This window comes from Rhinatrema bivittatum, chromosome 12 (assembly GCF_901001135.1).
Source record: "Rhinatrema bivittatum chromosome 12, aRhiBiv1.1, whole genome shotgun sequence".
NCBI lineage: Eukaryota > Metazoa > Chordata > Amphibia > Gymnophiona > Rhinatrematidae > Rhinatrema > Rhinatrema bivittatum.
In genome coordinates this window covers 16,358,834-16,379,644 of record NC_042626.1, presented here as the reverse complement: position 1 = coordinate 16,379,644, position 20,811 = coordinate 16,358,834, and the positions used below count along the sequence as shown (strand labels likewise).

General features: G+C 44.6%; 1 protein-coding gene across 6 annotated transcripts in view; it reads left to right on the top strand.

Annotated features, from left to right (window-relative positions):
• Nucleotides 1–20,811, top strand: part of KDM5B (lysine demethylase 5B) — a 164,030-nt gene that overhangs the window by 112,370 nt on the left and 30,849 nt on the right. For 5 of the 6 annotated variants that reach the window (XM_029573272.1, XM_029573270.1, XM_029573271.1 and 2 more), the window contains exons 18-24: nt 2,354–2,504; nt 3,301–3,415; nt 7,650–8,005; nt 11,363–11,501; nt 15,589–15,768; nt 16,426–16,587; nt 18,051–18,536. In XM_029573272.1, coding sequence (XP_029429132.1) covers nt 2,354–2,504; nt 3,301–3,415; nt 7,650–8,005; nt 11,363–11,501; nt 15,589–15,768; nt 16,426–16,587; nt 18,051–18,536 — 1,589 coding nt within the window. The remainder of the gene's footprint in view (nt 1–2,353; nt 2,505–3,300; nt 3,416–7,649; nt 8,006–11,362; nt 11,502–15,588; nt 15,769–16,425; nt 16,588–18,050; nt 18,537–20,811) is intronic. The other variant, XM_029573274.1, reaches the window with a different exon arrangement.

The window sequence follows — 20,811 nt, the reverse complement described above, 5'->3', positions numbered from 1 at the left end:
TTGGAAGAAATTGAGCCCCACTCTCCTGCAGTGGTACCTAAAGGTCCCTCCCCAGTTGAGAATTCCTGAGGTGATTTAAGAGATCCCTCCAAGGCGTGCCTTGGTCAGGTAGCTGGTTCCCTGCATGGACTTTGCTGAAGCAGCTGAAAGGCAGCAGATGCAGGAAGTCTAGCGTTGCGGTGAAGGCCAAAGCCCTCTCGCCTTGCAGCTGGAGACAGTTCTGTACTCAGTAAGCGCTGAGCCCAGGTAAGTAAGGGAAAAAAAAAAGTCCTCCCGATTCAGAGACCTTGGAGGGGTTTCAGTAAGACTTCCTCTGGTCTCCTTGCTTGGCATGCCGTACCGACATTGTTCCCGATCCTGTTGGGGTAAGGGGAAGTGGGCTCCTGAGAGAGTTGAACGGCCCCTGGTGGGCTAGGCTCTGCTTTAGGCTTGGTCGGCATACTGCGTTGTAGGACGTGGTGGCGCCATCTTGCGCACGTTATTATGCCTGTATTGCCCGCCAGGGAGCTTCGGTACATGCATTTCGTGTCGGCTCTGTGTGCGTGCATACATGCACAGCTTACTAGGCACATAATTCAAGTAAAGCCGGGCTCATGGGCTGTGCATGTGCCTCGCGGCCCACGTAGGTGCCCAAAATCTGTGTGCATAAAATTGTAAGCACGATCATCTGAACATGCAGTTACCATCGCCAATGGCTCCGGCAGCAAAGAAACATAAGTGCCTTTCTCTTTGCGCTGTCATATTAGGGCTGCACAGTCTGACCTGGATTCTTGCTTATGTCAGCACTGTGAGGAAGCCCGGGGAGAGTTGGCCTCCCCGGCTCCTCCCATTCAGAGGATGGGTCAACCACAGCCTTAACCTGGACCCCGGGACTGGGTCATCTACGGGAGAGGGAAATTTAGCGGCACCTACTCCAGTATCTTCTGGACTAGGCATGGACCCGGCCTCCTTCTCTTGGGTGGAATTCAAGGCCTTTGAGCCTTCGTACAGGTGGACCTTCAGACGAATCTGTCTTACCTTCTGGTCCTTGAGAGGGATCGCCTGATGAAGCGAGGATATTCGGCAGCAGTAATTGTCACCTTACTCCATGCGTGGAAGTTCTCTGCCTCCCTAGCGTATGTGCAGGTCTGGAGAGTATTTGAGGCCTGGTGCGAGGAACGTGGTGTTTCCCCTCAGGCAGTCAAAATCCCACTAATTCTGGAATTTTTGCAGGACGGCTTGAATAAAGGTTTGACACTTAACTCCTTGAAGGTCCAAGTAGTGGCTCTGTCTTCTGTTTGAGGCGAGGTGAACAGAACCCGCCTGTTGGCTCATCCGAATGTGGCCCGTTTTCTGAAAGGGGTGAAGCACCTCCGGCCGGCCCCCCCCCCCCCCCCCCTACGGTGGCCGGTTCCCTTTGGAATCTTAATCTAGTATTGGAGTTTTTGGCAGGGCCCTCCTTTCTGCCACTGTGCCATCTTTTCTTGAGTTTATTAACCCTGAAAACTGTGCTCCTGGTGGCGATATGCTCGGCGGAAGGAAGCAGAGCGAACCAGCTTCATGGGCTACCATAGCTCGCTGGATTAAGGAGGTTGTCACAGGAGCCTATGTGGAGGCAGGAAAGCTATTAGCCCTTCAGGTTAAAGCACTAGGGTCAGGCAGTCTCATAGGCACACCTTCTCCAAGTTCTATCACCTGGACATTCGGGCCTGGGAGGGGACAGCATTTGCAAGGGCGGTGTTAACCGGACTGCAGCCGGCCTCCTGCCCCAATCGGGAATAGCTTTTGTACATTCCATTGGTCCTGAGTCCATCTGGCTACCCACTAAGAAATGGAGAAATAACTTACGATAATTTTGTTTTCCTTAGTGTAGCTAGATGGACTCAACATATCCCCCCCTCCCCCCCCCCCCCCCCCGGCTGCCCAAAAACGGTGCCAAGGATTTGCCCGTGGAGTGGATAACCTAAGAGATTATGGGTAAACTGTCATCCAGTCCCTAGATCAGGGCATCATAATCTTACTGGGGTTTAGTGTTTGGTTAAGTACAATTACGGTTATCCGTTTTTATTCGGGTTTTTTTGGCAGTATGACCACAGTGGCTTTGGAAGGGAATACTGGCAGGCTGGGGTCACTGCAGGGTTATATATACACTGACATCAGCTTGCTCTGTCTCCATCTGCTGGCAAGGGAGCATAAACCCCCGTTGGTCCTGAGTCCATCTGTCTATACTAAGGAAAATGAAATTATTAGGTAAGTAATTTCTCCAATGGTGCAAACTTCCTCTGTCTGGGATGTTCTATGGTGAAGGTTTTCCTAAAGCTGGGCACAAGTAAACCTTTTTCTGTATGTTATTTTTTCTCTTGGAATGAAACAGGCCTTTCTAGTTTCAAGCTCCTGATAGAGGAGTCGGAAATGAAGAAGTTTCCAGAAAATGACCTGCTGCGTCATCTCCGTTTAGTAACTCAGGATGCTGAAAAATGTGCTTCAGTTGCACAACAGTTGCTGAATGGCAAGAGACAAACAAGGTAATCGAACCCTCTGGCCTTCATTTTGGAGGGAGCATGGAACATACTTTTTGGCGAGTGCAGTCCTTGTGTTCATTTGGCTGTGGGCTCACTCTGGTGTTTCAGGTGCTGCTTGAAGGCGAAGGAGAAAAACTTCTGCATTTTTTGAACCTTTTTTCATTCATGGATGGGGGTGGGGTGGACTGGATGGCTTAAGAGAATCAGAGCATTACAGAGCCTTGCACATTTGACTTCTCTGGTTCAGATCAGTAGCTTCTTCAAAAGGTGACCTATGTGAAATGAGTTGGAGGTCTCAGTCTAGCAGAAGCATTTTGTCACCAATTTGTGACAAGGACACGAGGTGGTGAACTTCATGTGACGCACTTTTTTAGGGTCTGAATTTGAGGAGGGTGATCTTGTCTGTTTGATAAATTTTCATTTTGAATATGCATTATGTTCATTTACATTTTTAAATTGCCTTCCTTGTACCAAAATACAACCCAAAGTGGTTTACAATGTAGTAAAAATAGTGCAGTAATATAATCATTAATATAATGCTTCAATAATCAGTAAAATATAAAACAATACATCGAAAATATATCAAACTAGAAACAATCTACACCAAATCAATGCTCACTAAGGGAGGCTAAATCATAAGCCAGTTCAGAAAATATCCTAATAAGGATTGAGTTAATGTAAATGGGCACCCTGATACCTGGATGGACTCTTTTCGCCTGTAATATTTGTCCAGATGACTTCATCTTCTCTGATATCTGGTCTTTGCATTGTGCTTTCTTCCCTTTTCCCACAATTCTAGATATCGATCTGGAGGAGGAAAATCCCAGAATCAGTTAACTGTGAATGAACTTCGATGCTTTGTGAAGCAGCTTTATGCATTACCCTGTGAGATTAACCAGACCCCTTTACTGAAGGTAATATGCTTACTCAGCCCTATTAATGAGGTAACCACCTGGCTTCAGGCCATAGTCTGTTACTGGTGGGTAACTTGCTTGGATAAAGAGGCAACCTCGATATGGGAAAAGTTCAAGCTCTTCTGGGTCTGACCCATCGCACAGTTGTGCCAAGTTCTGCCTGTGCCTTTTAGTTTTTAGCCATAAGGCTATTGTATTAGAAATAGTATGGGTTCCCTGTACGTACCCAGATCAGTCCAGCAGATGGAGACAGAGAAAAACTGAAAGGGTATCCTATATGAGGACAGAGCCTACCCTGCATCCCTTCAGTATTTCTCTGTCTCCTAGCAGATTAGAAATAGTATGGGTTCATGAATTAGGAAGCTCAAAGAAGCCGACGGCAACTGCCAAGCAAACAAAATAAACCACATTTCAAAGAATGTTGTTAGTTTTCTCCTGCTCCTTTGTACTTCCAGTTCAATTAGAATCTGGTGCCAGGAGCATTTGCAGCTCCCTGGGCATTTTTTCACCTGTTTTATATTGCCTTCGCACCCCAAGTCCTTGCAGCAATGGTCCTGGGCCAGGGGCCACATGTTGGAGCTCTGTAGTTGGTGACCCTGTACCTGCCCACTAGGGGGTGTCCTTAGGTTGTGGGTCTTGCCTTTGCAGCATTCCCTGGGGAGCAGAAGACAAAACCAGGCATCTCCCTGCCACTAGACTGGCCCTAGTAGTTTGTTTTTACTTAGTGAAGTGAATGGACCCACTGCAAATGTGGAAGAAATGACTTTGAGGTGATGGAACCTGGGCAATGTGTTTTTTTTTATAATAATTCCAGTATTTTGCTAAAAGAAAGCGACTAGAGGAGGCTGAAAGGAACTGCAGTAAAGGTTTACTTTTGTAAAATGAACCAGGAAATCTGAAACAAGTGTCCTCTAGCCACCTGAATATGGCATGCAGAGAACTTAGTAGCATCTTGTATTAGTACAACTCAGCAGTGTGCAATGCAAATACAAGGAACACAATCAGCCCTTATAATAGGCACTACCAGTTTTGTCAATCTTCCTTGCACCTTAATCATATTTCAAAACACGGACAGTGTCGGGGTAATCTCAGCTGAAGCCAAGATAAATGCTTTTAATTGCAAATAAAATGTAAAAAGAAATTTCCTGTTCATACCCCAGATCAGTCCAGACAAGTGAGTTTTGCATCCCTACCAGCAGATGGAGGCAGAGAATAAAAACGTGTGCCACCTGCAGGCCCTCAGTATTTCTGCCTAGCAGTCTGAGAGAAATTTAAAAAATTAAGTAGAGAAGTTATCAAAAGATGTGCTCCTGAAGTATTAGGTGCCATCGTGGGCCATCCTTCAGGTAGAGCTGGGCGAGGGGGGGTTGGTAATCCCTGTCTGCCTGCCTGCAACATCCAAAGGGATTGATAGCCAGGGGTCTGGCTCCCTCTCTCCTGCCTTGGTCTTCTCCCCAGAGCCTTCGTCTGGATTCAGGAAAGAAATTTATTTATTTAAAACTTTTCTATACCGACATTCATGAGAATATCACTTTGGTTTACATTGAACAGGGGTAACAATTAACTGTTGGAAATTAGAAATTACAAGTAACGAAGGGGAGCTGGAACTGGGGGTAAAAGGGCTAGAGTAGCAGAGTCAGGTACATGTTAACCGTATTTACAATATAGACAAGCTGTAGAGTATATACAAGAGAGGGTGGGTACTTAATTGAAGTGAGGCAACTTCTTTAGTGAGGGTTTTCTCCTGGAAGGGAGCTGTGCCTCTAATTTGTTTACAAAAAAAAAGTCTAGGCTTTCAGCCTGTAAAGCCTGTCGGGTGATGTGAGGCTTCAGCGGGAGCTGATAGAGCTTTGGGGATTGTGTGTGTCAGGCCCTCATCAGTCTTGGGGTCCGGAGCAGTTTGAGAAGGATGAATCGCTTCGGCAACAGGACTCCTGTCTTGGCAGGCCTGATCAACCGCACGGTGCTGCAATTGGGCCTCGTGGAAAATGGCGCTGACTTCTCTCCGCGGGGGATCCTGCAAGGCATGCAGCTCGCAGTGTGGCTGGCCTGTGCCTCGGATGGAGGGGAGGGAGCCTCCATCGAGGCAGACAGCAGAAGAAATTGGCAGGGCCTGCTGCAGATGTCTCTGGGGGGATCGACGATGTGGCTAATTTGACTGAGGTGCACAGCAGAAAGGTGGCTTCCGGAGGGCCTAGGGGCTTCCCCTCCCCACCCCCCAAAAAAAATCTCCGATGGTCGAAGCTGCAGCAGAGGATTAGGAACAGGGGGAGAGTCTGGCAGCATACAGGCTGAGGATTCTGCGGATGGAAGATTTCTCAGCGGATTTTGTTCTGCTACTTCACAAGGCCTATTTGGCAAGGAAAGGGGCAGGGAGGAAGTAGCCCCCTGGACAAGCAGCTGCGACGCCTTTCTAAGAGCGAAGATAGCACCAGCGGGGCTCTGGGGGCTTGCTCAGACGTCCTGGTCTGAGACGTGCTGCAGTTCAGGATGACTATGATGCTGACGACCTGGAGAATCCAGCGGATGATCCAGGGGATAATGGTCCTGTAGATGGTGGCCCACAGGGGGATCCGGATGCCGATGAGGACGTGGACAAGGATGCCCAGAATCCAGATAGAAATGCCAGTGGCGAAAGGAGATGACCCGAGGATTGTCAGATTTGTTCAGGAAGGAGGAGTTAGGAATTAAGGTCGCCCAAGAGGAGTCTAATAATAAAGGGGTGCATCTGGTTTTGCGTGGACTGTGTGGTCCTCTTACAGCCTTTCCGGTGCCCAAAAAGGTGAAGAAGTTAGTAAATCAGAAGTGGGATTTTCCTGAGATGGGCCTCAAGGTCGGTAGGGTGATGGCTAAGTTATACCCAATGACGGAGGAGATCATGGACCTGTTGATTCCTAAAATGGATGCTTCGGTCTAAGCAGTGACCAAGACTATTCCAGTGGCGAGGTCGGCCGCCACTGGAGTACAGGTCAATGCTGAGGGACTACAGATGGCATTCTCTGTTATGTAGCAGTGCCAGAAAAGTTTTTATTCTCTGCCTCCATCTGCTGGCAGGGATGCAAAACCCACTTGTCTGGACTGATCTGTGGTATTCCAGGAATGAAAATTAGCAGGTAAGAACCATTTTTCCTATGTTATTGTTTGGACTTAAATTTTAAAGCCATATGATTATTAAGAAGGCAAAGAAGGCTGATTATCTGATGCACCTTTTGTTAACCAGCTGGCAAGCTTTTATTCTTTTGCCATAAAAATTGCAAAAGATTTTTTGTCTGGACTTCAGGGGTTTGGTTTTATTTCATGCCTTACAATTATCATGGTGTCTGGTTCTTATAGGGAGAATGTCTTTTGTGTGCATAATGAAGGGTGGGGGGAGGGGGGGTTAGTGGTCAAGAATGTAGGAAGGTTTTTCTATAATTCTTGGCTGTTTTTTAAACTACAAATTGGTTATGAAATCATGGAAACTCTTTCCCCATTCCTTATCCAGTCAGCAGCCATTATATATTTTGTGGTTTTCCTTATGAAAACAGCATTTTGTGGAAGAAGTTAATTTAACATCTAATGTGACTGTTTTTGTTGGACTATAGCTGTTAGGTGCTGATTTGCTATCTCTAGCTACTGTGATAGCAGCTGACTCCCACACAAGGGATTGCCAGAGAGGAGCTGCTGCATGATTGCTTTTCAATGCCAGAGCAGTTTCTAAAAGCACACTTAGGTAATGGATCTGGAAGCTTGCAGAAAGCAGGGCTTTTATGTTGGTTATAGAGTTCCCAAACATAAGGTATAATTGGCAGAAGTGGCTATATCAGCTGGTTTTGCTTACTTGCTAATCTTTCATCTAGACATTGCTCAGCATTTTGGAGTGATGCAGCCACAATCGCTGTGGATGACACAGCAGCTGATTTGAATACTTGTACACACTTAGTTTACAAAGTGGGACTATTGGAAAAGAACCAACTTCTTTATTATAGTTTTTATATTTTATATATAGTTGGCTACATTAAGGTATGAAGATATAGAATAACTGCTCCAAGGCCTTCTGATTTTTTTGGGGGGGGGGGGGGGGGGGGTGTCTAGAGTGTGGGATTAGTACATGTGAGGTTCCAAAATTCCAGTGCAGTATATTTTAAAGAACTGGTTACCGTAGGAAGCTGTCTGAGTTGAAGGCTTGGGCAGGCTGTGACTGCTGTAAGCATGACTACACATTTCTCTCAATACAGTTACTTGTGTATTTCAGGATCTCCTGAACCGTGTGGAGGATTTTCAGCAGCATAGCAAGAAAGTGCTGTCTGAGGAAATGCCGCGGGCTTCGGAGCTGCAGGAGCTCTTAGACGTCAGTTTTGAGTTTGACATTGATCTTCCACAGCTGGCTGACTTACGAGTGCGATTGGAGCAGGCCCGATGGTTGGAAGATGTGCAGCAGGCTTGCTTTGATCCGAACTCCCTGACCCTGGATAATATGAGACGGCTGATAGATTTGGGTGTGGGACTGGTTCCTCACGCAGCAGTTGAGAAAGCCATGGCCAGGCTGCAAGAGCTCCTCACAGTGTCGGAACACTGGGATGATAAGGCCAGAAGTCTTATCAAGGCAAGGTAAAACACCTCCTCCTCCTCCTCACCACATGAGATGAAATGATATCCATCTAACATGGTGCTGTCTTTGCCTTCTGTTGCTCGTCTTTCTTAAGGACTTGGTCTGAGAAGTATATTTATAATGCAGAGCAGTTGCACTGTTTTTCTTGGGTTAGTGTCCAAACCTGGCTGTGCTACACCACTTGATGTTGAGGAATATCTGATTTTATGCTGCTGAAACTGTTTAATACATAAAATCTTAGCAATCCATAATAAAAACGCTCCCAACAATGGTCCTAAATCTTTCCAAAAAATCAGTGGTGACCAAATCATACAACAGTTTCTCCTGGACAAGCAGGATGGTTTTCCTCACAGATGGAGCCCAGCACAAAAAACTTTTGTCAAAGTTTCTAGAACTTTGACTGGCACACTGAGCATGCCACTATCCACGCGGGATCCCCCTTCAGTCTTTTTTTTTCCATGGTGATAGTTGCCTCGCAGTGGTAGAGCTCTGCTCTTATAGTATTTTTTTCTTCAACTTTTTCCTGGTTTCTGGCGTTTTCAGCATGGGGTCCCTCTTCTCTGGTTGGTGTCCCTCCAGCGGCATGGTAGGTTTGCTTTTGCCTTTCATTGTGGTCTATTTCCTGGCATGTCGCTCCTCTGTGGCCACAGGCCATTGACTGCTCGCTGGCTGTTTTTCATGGCGTTGTCCTGTTTTTGATGGTGCCCCAAGTGCCACGGACCATGTTGATTACCGATCCACATGAGGTTTGCATCCTTTGCCTGGGGGCACCACATGACATTCATGGGTGTCAACTGTGCGATCAGATGACCCCCAAGGGCCATCCTGCCCAGCTGGATAAGATGGAGAAACTCTGGCCCCAAAGAATCTGCTCCACCCACTCCAGCATCGGAGGCATCGACACCTAGGGACCGGGGGGGGACCGCAGGACACGCTGTCCCTATCCATGCCGCCCCCTGCGAGTTCATCCAGGAAGAAAGGAGCCAGTGATAGGCCATCTCCAGTGTCAACTCTCTAAAAGACATCAGGCTCTTCAGCTTCCTCGGCACCTGGGAAAGATCAGGCTGAGCATCACAAAGTCCCGCAAGCACAGTCACTGGTCGCCATCTGTGCACAGCCACCTTGCCGACATCGAAGCAACCCTGTGGTGAAGAGGCCTCATCCTCTGGCAGACCTGTGAGTCCCAGGCGTTCCCCACTGATACCGGTGCCAGGCACCAAGCCTCTTCAGGGCTCCAAGGAGGCTCCAGTGATGCCTCTTCCTCCTCCTCCATCAATCCTAGTTTCACTGGACTTCCAGGAGGAGTTGGACCACAGGGTCCAGATAGTGGTGCTCTGAGCCCTGTGGGGTATCGAATTGCCCCCGGCCTCCATATCGCTGCCAGAGCCTTTGCAATCTCTTTTGGCTCCCTGCTAGAGTGTCTGGATGTCCTACTCAGTGTCCTTCCGAGGGACCCTCTGTTCCTCAGCAGCCACCAATGCCCCCCTCTGGAGTGATTCCCATTATTGGGTTCTCTGAGGAGGAAGATTTGCTGAGGCCACCGGCACAGTTGGGCCCGCTAGTCCCATGACCGTAGTTCCCCGATACCGACAGGGAACATCTGTGCCTTTGCCACCTCGAGGCCATCAGTGCCAATCTCCCCTGTACAGGTGAGTACCTGTTCAGGGACAAGGTCCGGGATGCAATAGTGCAGCTGAAGGACCATCACGATACCCTCCAACAGCTATCTGCTAGTCCCTCTGAAGGGCCATCCTCAGCCAGAAAGTCCACCAGGCAAGGCTGTCATAAGCCCTTCTACCGGCCGAGGAAATTTTACCCTTTGGCCGCTTGAACTTGTATACCCCAGACCAGTTCCAGGGTTCGCCCCTGCTAACAACGGGCCCCCTCCGTCCCCAGCTAGCCAGCCCCAATCACAGGTTTTTGACTGGCGGCGAGGGAGCTTAAGTCAGCTAGCAGCCCCCTGGCACCCGATCCCCCACTCAGCGGCAGACTTCTCAGCTTCGCCAAACACTGGGTAGGGATCACGTCGGACCGCTGGGTCCTCTCCGTACACCAGGGGTACCGTCTGCGCTTCAGCTGGTTCCCAGAGACCTCTCCCTCATGTTCATCCACCCATTTGGTCGCCCTTCAAGGAGAACTCTCCACCTTACTCATAGCGGAAGCAGTGGAACCAGTCCCACGTGGACAGTAGAGCCAAGGGTTGTATTTGAGATATTTCCTCATCCTGAAGAGGAGTGGCGGCTTGCACCCCATTCTCGACCTCAGGGCTCTGAACAAATTTCTTGTAAGAGAAAAATTCAAAATGGTCTCTCTGGGCATGATGATCCCCCTCCTTCGAAGAGGAGACTGGCTTTGCTCCCTCAGTCTGAAGGAGGCATACGCACAAATTGCGATTGTTCCCAACCCAGGAAGTAGCTCCGCTTCCTGATGGGGAATGCACATTTTCAATACAGAGTGCTGCCCTTTGGGCTGGCATCAGCCCCCCCCCCCCCCCCCCCCCCCCATGTATTCAGCAAATGCTTTGCGTGGTGGTTGCCTACCTCAGGCGTCACTCGGTCCATGAGTTCCCATACTTGGATGACTGGCTGGTCAGAAGCGATTCCCATTCCCACGGTTTGCCAGTATTTCCTTCAAAAGCAGGCTGATGTCACTGCAGGGGTCTAAGTACTGTGACCTCATTTGCTCCGTCTCCATCTGCTGGTAGAGGTGCATAGCCCACTTGTTCGGGATTCATCTGACTGTCCTAAAGAAAAGGAAATTATCGTAAGTAGTAATTTCTCATTGTTTTGCCTAGTAATAATGGCTCCAGTGATGGGAAAGTGGCAAGCAAAAAAGGAAGACTGAAGTCTAAAAGTTTTACCTTCAAAGAATGTGCTAACTTTGTACTTGGAAGCTCTTCTGCTCCTTCCAGCATTGACTTTTTAAAAACGGACTTCAGCATTGGTTCCTCCATATTTCGATGATCTCTGCTGAATTGAATTCTTATTACTGCTCTGCACACTTTGGTTCAAAGTGATATCAGAAAAAGGAACAAATTGAAATTCATCACAATGTCTGGAACCACTGCCTAGTTTCATCTGGTTAGTATTGCTGCCTATTAAGGGATTCCTGAATTGTTTAATGCATGTGCTTCAGCTGCTAGAACTGCAGCACCTGGAGAATGCAAACAAAGATGTTGCTGTCAGCAGAAGATCCGGTTTAACTAAAAGGCCTCCTTGTACTCAGAGGTTAACTGAACTTGTTGCCTTTAATGGTGTGCACAAGACTGTGGGTCTGGCACGTATGTTAACATTTTCTAACCATAGCAGAGAGGTGTTAAACTCTGCAAATCGTTCACCCTGTGCTGTTTCCTACAGACCTCGACATTCGTTAAATGCACTGGTATCAGCAGTAAAAGAGGTGGAAAATATCCCAGCCTACCTTCCAAATGGCAGTGCTTTGAAAGAGGCTGTGCAGAAGGCCACGGACTGGCTGCAGGAAGTGGACTCCCTCCAGGTTTGAGGACTGTTTGCCCCTTTTTCCCTCCCCTTGTATGTTACGGACATTATATCCTTCCAGTAGTTTGCTAGGAATAGAGAAAATAAATATTTCATTAATTCACTTTGATTACACGTAAGGCCTCTAGAAAAGGGTAGGGCAAGATAAATCCAACATTAAGGCAGCTTTACCTATATATGACCCATAGCTTAGTACCTGGTTAAAGATAGCAAACGAATAGTGTTAACGGTCCATTCTTCCAGTGGAGAGAGGCAAATAGTAGTGCCCCAGGGGATATACGTTGGTAAAATAGCAGCAATGCTGTTGTAACGTCATTGCTGATCTGGAGAAAGGGAGTAATGAGTGATGTGATCAGGTTTGCAAATGATAAAATACTGTTCCCTGTACGTACCCGGATCATATTCAGAGTCATTAAAACACTTTTTCTCCAGGGCTTTTAATAGTGAGTTGCCCTAGATACTTTGGAGATATGTCTGGATCTACAGAAGAAAGGTGAACATTTTTTGCTATATGTGTAATGTTAAATGTGGTTGCATTTTATTGAATTGTGTATGTACCATTGTAATCCACTAAGATCTATGGATTGGTGGAATATAAATGTTTCAAATAAGATGACTTATCGTAAGAATTGCAGAAGGACCTTGCGAGATTGGGGGAACTGTGCCTATGAATGGCAGATAAAAATTTAATATGGACAAGTGCAAAGCAATGCACGCAGGGAAAAAACAATCCGAATGAAAGATACACAATGCCGAGTTTAATTTTAGAAGTTATTCAAGAAAAGGATCTTGAAGTCATTGGGGATAATGATGGTGGTGAAAAAAGCAACTAGAATGTTAGGAATTATTTGTTCAGGAATGCAGAATAAAACCAAGACCATAAGATAAGATGACTGCAGAAATTGTGTGCAGCTCTGCCCCACTCTCCAGCTCAACCCGCTCTGTATTGTCCAATTCACTCTCTACTACTTCATATGGAAATTAAGCTCCGCCCCTCTCTACTTTAAAGCTCTGCATCTTTCTCTCCCCCATTTGGAAAACTGACCCATTTAGTTAGTCCTACTCTATTTCCTGTCTTTTAATTCATTATTAATCCACAATACAACACTACTGTCGATTTATATAACTTTTATAGTTTCCTGGGAAGTCTCTCATGTGGAATTTCAACTGCTTTCAGAAAATGCAAACTAAATACACTGTGTGAGCTAACTCATTTTTATCTGTTTGTTTATACCTTCGAAAAAAAGTTCTAAGATGATACGGCAAGATTTCCTTTTGCTAAAATCATGTTGACCCCCATTAAAAACCACATCTCTGTATATGGCCAGTGGTTTTGTTTTTAAGAATGGCTTCTACTGTTTTGCCCTGCTGCAACTTCTATAATTTCCTGGATCACCCCTGGAGTTCATTTAAAAAAATTGGTATTACATTGGCCACCCTCCAGTCTTCAGGTGCTATGGCTATTAGGTTAGAGATTACTAGTAACAGGTTTGCAGTTTTGTGTTGGAGTTTTCAGACGTCTGGGGTGAGTACAAACTGGTCTTGGTGAGTTGTTGCTCCTTAGTTTGTCAGTTTGATCTAGTATATCTTCCACTGTCAAAGTGATTTGCTTTAATTGCTCTGAATGATCATAAAACATTTCTGGTATAGCTGTGTCCCCAGGATCCTTCTCGGTAAAGACTGAGGCAAAGGATTCATTTAGTTTTCTGCTATAGCCTTGTCCTCCCTGAGCACCTCTTTTATTCCTGTCATCTAATCCAACTTGACTCCCTTACAGGCTTTTTGCCTTGAATGTATTTGGGGAAAGGTTTTATTAATTTTTTCCTCAATTGCAAGCTTTTTAAATTTTCTTTGCCTGCCTTATTACTATCCTACATCTATAGAAACATAGAAGTGACAGCAGAAGACGACCAAATGGCCCATCCAGTCTGCCCAGCAAGCTTTCGCACTTTTTTTTCTCTCTCACATACTTATCTGTTTCTCTTGGCTCTTAGTAACCTTTTTTATTCTTATTTTTTTTTCTTTATTTTTTATCTAACCTGATAGTGCTTATGCTCTTCCTTATTTTCCTCATTTGGATTTGAAAGATGGCCTTTCCCTGTACATACTCGGATCAGTCCAGACTCCTGGGTTTTGCCTCCCCTCCAGCAGATGGAGACAGAGAAGTTTTGACTGACTCTGCCCTATATCCTGAGGTGCCACCTACAGTCTGTCAGTATTACTCTGTCTCCAGTAGATGGTGGAGGTGCAAAATCCCTCAGTCTGTGATAGTTAGTTGTATCTTTCAATTCCCTGTACATACCCAGATCAGCCCAGACTCCTGGGTTTATTCATCTGTACCAGCAGATGGAGACAGAGAAAGTAAAACTGACACTGCTTCCACTAGTTTCCAAATTGCTGCTTATACCCAAATCTTCATTTAGTGCCATACATTCTAAAGCTCCAATCTTTTATTAAGACTTCTGGCATTTGCATTCAGGCATTTTATTTATTTAACCGCTCACCACAGATCGTGGCAGTTAATAATAAAACATGCATAACAATAAAAACATAATGTGTTTTTTTTTGTATTTCTACTTTTCTCTGTATTCATACCTGCTTATTATCAGATAATGGCAGTTTGGAGTAATTCATATCTGTGTGCTCTTTATTTAAAACCATCTGGGCTCTTTAAACGTTTGCCATAGCCTCTTTATTGGGGTATTCTGTTTTGCCAGTGTCCTTTGAAGATGCATCACTCTGAACCATGTGCTTTCCACCATGAAGCAGTTCAATAGCTGCCCGATCTCCTTTATAAATGCTGTTACCCAGATAGGCTTGGGAAATGCCAGAATGAATAGGAGGGAATGGATCTCCCCGTTAGGATCTTAGTTACTTCTCCAGAGTGACCCAGATTGGCCCCACAAAGCATGCTGGGCTCAATGGACCATGGGTCTGACTCAGTATGGAATTTCTTCTGTCCTTATTGTGACAAACTGTTTTTAACTTGGCTGCTTCCAGAGGCTCGGGGGAATTGTAACTTTTTAGTTGATAAAGTGTGAGGCTTGCTGCATCTGACATCTGTTACAAATACTGCACAAGATGCAGAAGTTGTGCTTTTAAGCATAAGTGTTTGTCATGCTTTTCTAGTATCTGTAAATTGACTTTTCATCTATTTGCCCTGGAGCATTTTGAGAGATTCACTATATAAAATATAAATTCACTTTCTGTAATATATTTGTGCGGAATAGACAGTTTGCTTTACAGTGCTCTCTATTGAGTGTACTCTGTCCTAATGACATGGATCAAATACTAGCCACTGAAAAAAATTAACCAACAAGGAAAAATAATTCTAATACACTAACATATGGGAAATCAGTATCGGAAAAATTGTGCTCTATATCAAAACCAACCAGCATTATATACAAGAGCTCCCAGTTCACGTCATATACTTTTGCCATAAATACAAACACTAACCAAAAAACTTTTATTAGTCACTTTTTAAATTTCTAACCTAAAATAATTTTCTAAAACTTTTTTCTGATACTTATTTTTTATCAAGACAATTTTCTTATTGGTTTCCAGTTTCCAACCTCTCAGACGGGTGCCTAAAACTTAATCCCACAAATCTCCTGACATGGACATTATTTCATCAATATTCATGCCGCCTTCTGCCATTTTTTGAGGTTGAACTAGAGCCTGGATGGTCAATATAGAGCCAGTGGTTCCCAACCCTGTCCTGGGGATTCCCCAGCCAGTCGGGTTTTCAGGATATCCACAATGAATATGCATGCAAATTTTTTCTCATGCATATTCATTGTGGATATTCTGAAAACCCGACTGGCTGGCTGCAGACTTTCTCTTTAAAATAAGGTCAGAAAAAGTACCTGCCCAAATCTGGAGCTGCTATTTGCATGGTAGATTTTTCCAGCAAAACGATGGGTGTTAAGTGCCAGCCCTACCCCCAGAATGCTGTTCCTTTGCTTGTATTGGCACTGTGCGTATACTTTTACAGGCCGTCTTCCATGTGTGAAAGATCTGCTGTACCCACCGCTCCATGCTAAATTCAGGTAACGGGATTGTTGCTGCTGTCTTCCCTTTTCCAGGCTGGTGGACGAGTTCCTGTGTTGGACACCCTTGTGGAGTTTGTATCAAGAGGGCGCTCTATCCCTGTTCATCTCGACCCCCTTCCAAGGCTGCAGTTGTTGGTGGCTGAGGTGCAAGCTTGGAAGGAATGTGCAGCAAATACTTTCCTGACCAAGAATTCCCCCTTCTCCTTACTCGAAGTACGACCTTTAACCTGAGCAGGGTTAATCTGATTGAACTGTTTTACTGCTCATTTAGAACACACTTTGTATGATTGGTAGAGTAGAGAGGTGGAGAAGGGTAACCCATTCAGGCAGTGCTGTGAAGTGAGAGAGCATCTTACGAGTAGATTTTCAATGCAGTAATAGAAACACAGTCTCTAGGATATCCTACTTTTATTTTTTCTGGCTTTTTACTTGTTTTTGTAAAAATAGTTATGTTTAAAGGATTAGGGTTTATAAAGATACATTGTATTTTTTTTCCTCCTATTAATTTACTTTTATTTGTTATTTTTGGTTTTATTTCATTTTAAAATAATTTTTTAGTTACTTATTTCTGATGTTATTTATTTACAATCTAATTTTGTAAACCGTTTTGGTCAAACTTTCTTTGTAAAGACGGTATAGAAATATTTTTAAATAAAATAAATAAATAAAACTTATTAGCAGGCATTTTATTCTCAGTTTATCGAGCTTTCACCTGAGACTGTGAGGAGTCCATAGATAAATGCATGTTAGGGAAGACCGATCTAAGGATTTGGTCCTGCCGAATTGACCTTTGTTTTGCATGTTCACTGTTTGACATGGACTGTGGGTGCTGGTCCCTGATTTTGTGCTCTTTTTGATGGTGATACCTAGGTGCTGTGCCCGAGATGTGACACTAGTGCCCTGGGACTGAAAAGAAAACAGAAGAAATTAAAGGAACAGCCTATGCTGAATGGAAAGAAGCGAATCGCCAAACTGGAGAGTTTAAGTGACTTGGAGAAGGCATTGTCAGAGAGCAAAGACACGGCAGCCGCAGTAAGTAGGGACACACCATTTCCTCTTTACAGGTTGGATGGATTGCATTAGCTGAGACATTTACCTAGTAATGAAGGATTATTTAAATCAGATGGTAGCACTGTAGTATAATTTAAATTCAAAAATGTATTTGAGAGAATTTGCCTGTTATGTATATTCTTTTTATGGTTATTTGGTTAAAATCCATTTTGCAAACCAAACTATGCTGTATAGCTTCAAGCATCTTGCTGGGCTGTAGAGCTCAGCTCGCAGCAGTCAGGCAGCAGTGCATGCATAGTCCTGCAGAACGAGATGAAGAGCAATGAGTCATAGACATCTCAGCCCCAAATGGATTGCTAGTGGTAATAGTAGGAACCCAGGAAATTGTGGATGACAGTCAACACAACAATTAAGCTTTTGTCGTTCCCCCCACTCCTCCAGTTTTCTGGGTTTACATTATCACAATCTGGTCAAGCCCCCCCCCCCCCCCCCCCCCGCAGACAAACACTTGGATTAGAAGTGGCGTTCATGATAGTGATTGTGGCGATCTGACCCATCTCTGATTAGCAAATATTTTCTATTTCAGGTCCTTTAATAAGCATTGACAGGACCATTGACTTTCTCACAATGCAAGGGGTATGGGTGGGGGAGTTACATAGATGGGGTTTGGGTTTAGTTTTATGATGCAGTGCTAGTAGGTTGCATGAGGGTATGTTTATCATTGGTATAGGTGGCTTTGTTTTTAATTGTCCAAATCCAAAGACGGAGCAGGAATAGCACTCCAGCTGTAAGAATTCCTCCGTGTGTTTAAAGTTTCTTAAAAATTGCCTTGTCCCTCCCGACGCAGCCTTCGGGCGAAACACGGGGTCTGTGTCAGGGGACCCTGAAAGAGAACTTATTCAGCTTGACTTGTGAGCATGGAGTTGCCGCATTGAGATTATTCAAAATAAATATTTTTGCTTAAATTGAAATTAAGTATCTGGACCTATAAATTTATTGCACTCCTTTGGGGGTTCGATTTTGTTTTTAATTGTAATCCACTTTGAGGTTTTTATAATGTGAAGTGGGCAACCAAACTTTAGTGAAGTCTGAGAATTTTAAATTTTCAACCATTGTCCAAGGTTTATCACACAGCCCTTGTTAATTGTAACTGCATCTAATCATCACGTTTATTTATGTTCTTGGTTGTATTCATCACACCCCTGTTTTTTGTAAACCGACAAGATGTGAACGCTATCATGAATGCCGGTATAAAAAAAACCTTAAATTAAATAAATAAATAAAATGTGGTAGGAATCTGTTCAGCTGGAATAGCTTTTGATTTTCTTAGGTTTAGTGTTGCCAAAGTTACTTTCAAACCTGTTTGTTCCAGCACTCAGTCAAACATTTTGTGGCCCTTAACCCTCCCCCACCCTACCACCCACGAGTCAATAAATTTCCCAGCTGTCTTGGTGTTCATCATGTTCCCAACTGGTGCCTTGCAGATGGCAACGCTCAGTGAAGCCCGATTGAAGGAAATGGAAGCCCTGCATTCCCTGCGAGCAGCTAATGAGGGGAAGCTGCTGTCTGGAGAAGAGGACGGCGAGTGGAAAGTGTGCATCTGCCAGAAGGACCCCTCTTCCTCCATGATTCAGTGTGAACTCTGTAGAGAATGCTTTCATATCGGCTGTGTGTCGAGTCCCAGCACGCAGCAGGGGCTACAGGTGTGGCTCTGTCCACAGTGCCACAGATCCGACAAGCCTCCCTTGGAGAAGATCCTGCCGCTGCTGGCTTCACTGCAGCGTCTCCGTGTCCGGCTCCCTCAGGGAGATGCTTTACGGTACATGATAGAGCGAACCGTGAACTGGCAGCACAGAGCCCAGCAAATGCTCTCTTCAGGGAACCTAAAACTTACACAGAACAGAGCAGGTTCAGGCCAGTTGTACAACAGATGGCAAGCCACAGTAGGCCAGTTACCCGAGACAAACAAGGTGAGTGAGCACTTGTGTTGAGATGTGCCGCTTTCTGGGCACTTGTGTGGGCTGCTGGTAAAATTGCTGTTTAAAGAACTGTAACTTTTGTTCTTTTGTGGGAATTGCTGTAGGATGTTTGTATTAGGGGTACAGATCTCAGGCTTCAGAAACAGCTGTCATGAATTCCACATATAAGCTTATTTTATTAAATAGGACACTGGCCAAATATTTTTCAAAACTAAGAGCATCATATTAGCCTTGAGCTAATGGGACAGAGAAAATGCACAGAGCAATTAATCTGTAGCTGCTAGATGAATCTTAAGGTGAGCTTTTCATATGCTGTACATATTGAAAAAGGATGACACTGGACTAGAAGAGAAGATTCAATAACCAACTTCTACTACACTGAAACAACTGGGTAAGGCTTTCTCCACTATAAATGCTGACACTGCTCGTTGGATATTTGACTTCTAGTCCTTTCATGTTGTGTGCATTTTCTCCTCAAAACATTCATATAGTATCCAGCTCACCCTTTATAACAAAATACCATATCCCCCCCCCCAAAAAAAATAAATCTGTACAATATGTACTATAGTAACCCCTCTTTAAATCGTGCACCCTTATTTGAGAAAGGTAGAAGTTATTGATGAAGGAATGGCCCTTTATGGTCTTGGAGGACATTCCTGAAGCAATAATCTTCCTAGAATACAGAGCACATTGAGAAATATCTGTGCTTTTTAAAGTTAGAACATAGAAAATGGCCAGCACAGATTACCACAGGAGGGCTGCAGCACACTTTTCTCTTGGCAAAGAGTATGCCAGTTGCTGGGATCTGTAACACAATGAAGAAGTGTGTGTTTGAGAGAAACCATGTGCTGGGATCTCCACAGAAAGTATGTGAAGAAGTTATTTTGTGGTTGACCCTTTATGTTGACTTTTGACAGTATTTTGTTGTTCCTTCATGTATTGTTCCCATGAAATGCCTGTCTGGATATACATAAGAAATTGCCATACTGGATCAGACCAAGGATCCATCAAGCCCAGTATCCTCTTACCAACAGTGGCCAATCCAGGTCACAAGTACCCAAACACTAAGTAGATCCCATCTACTGATGCCAGTAATAGCAGTGGCTGTTCTCTAAGTCAACTTGATTAATAGCAGTCAATGGACTTCTCCAAGAAATTATCCAAACATTTTTTAAACCCAGCTATACTAACTGCACTAACCACATCCTCTGGCTACAAATTCCAGAGCTTAATTGTGCGTTGAGTGAAAAATAATTTTCTCCAATTAGTTCTAAATGTGCCCCATGCTAACTTCATGGAGTGCCCCCTAGTCTTTCTATTATCCGAAAGAGTAAATAACCGCTTCACATCTACCCATTCTAGACCTCTCATGATCTTAAAGACCTCTATCATATCCCCCCCCTCAGCCGTCTCTTCTCCAAGCTGAACAGCCCTAACCTCTTCAGCCTTTCCTCATAGGGGAGCTGTTCCATTCCCTTTATCATTTTGGTAGCCCTTCTCTGTACCTTCTCCATCACAACTATACCTTTCTTGAGATGCGGCGACCAGAACTGTACACAGTACTCAAGGTGCGGCCCCACCATGGAGCGATACAGAGGCATTTTGTCATTTTCCGTTTTATTCACCATTCCCTTCCTAATAATTCCTATTCCCTGTACCTACCCGGATCAGTCCAGACCGTGGGTTGAGCCTCCTTTCCAGCAGGTGGAGACTTGAACAACCAAGGCTTCCGGTGTAATTGCCCAGTGTTCTTGCAAAAAATGAAGTATCAGGGTCTGCGAATCTGCAATAACAAGCTTCGAGAGGGCAGTAAGAAAAAGACAAACAGGGAAGGGCATCTGGACTGATCTGTGGTACTACAGGAACGAAAATTAACAGGTAAGAACGAATTTTCCTATATATAGTATAATACAATAGCTATAGAAAGTCTAAATCCTCTTCCAAAATGTCTCCCTTTTGTTGTCTTAAATCCTGGAAGTAAAGTGCATTAAAACAGTTGTTCCATGTATCCACACATCCTATTCCAAGTGAAAAATATTCCTTAGAAATAACCAACCAAACTATTCCATGTTTTTAAGTGTCCATCCCGTTGTCCTTATGAAATCATCCTAAATATGTAAAGCTCTGTAACCAATTGCCTTCAAGAGCACACACAAGCGAATTGTTAAATTGTACTGATTCTCATAATGCCAGGATAAGTTCAGCAATTTCTGTTGGCTCTGTCTGCTAGATAGTGTATTTCAAAGCAAAAGCCCAACCTTGGAGT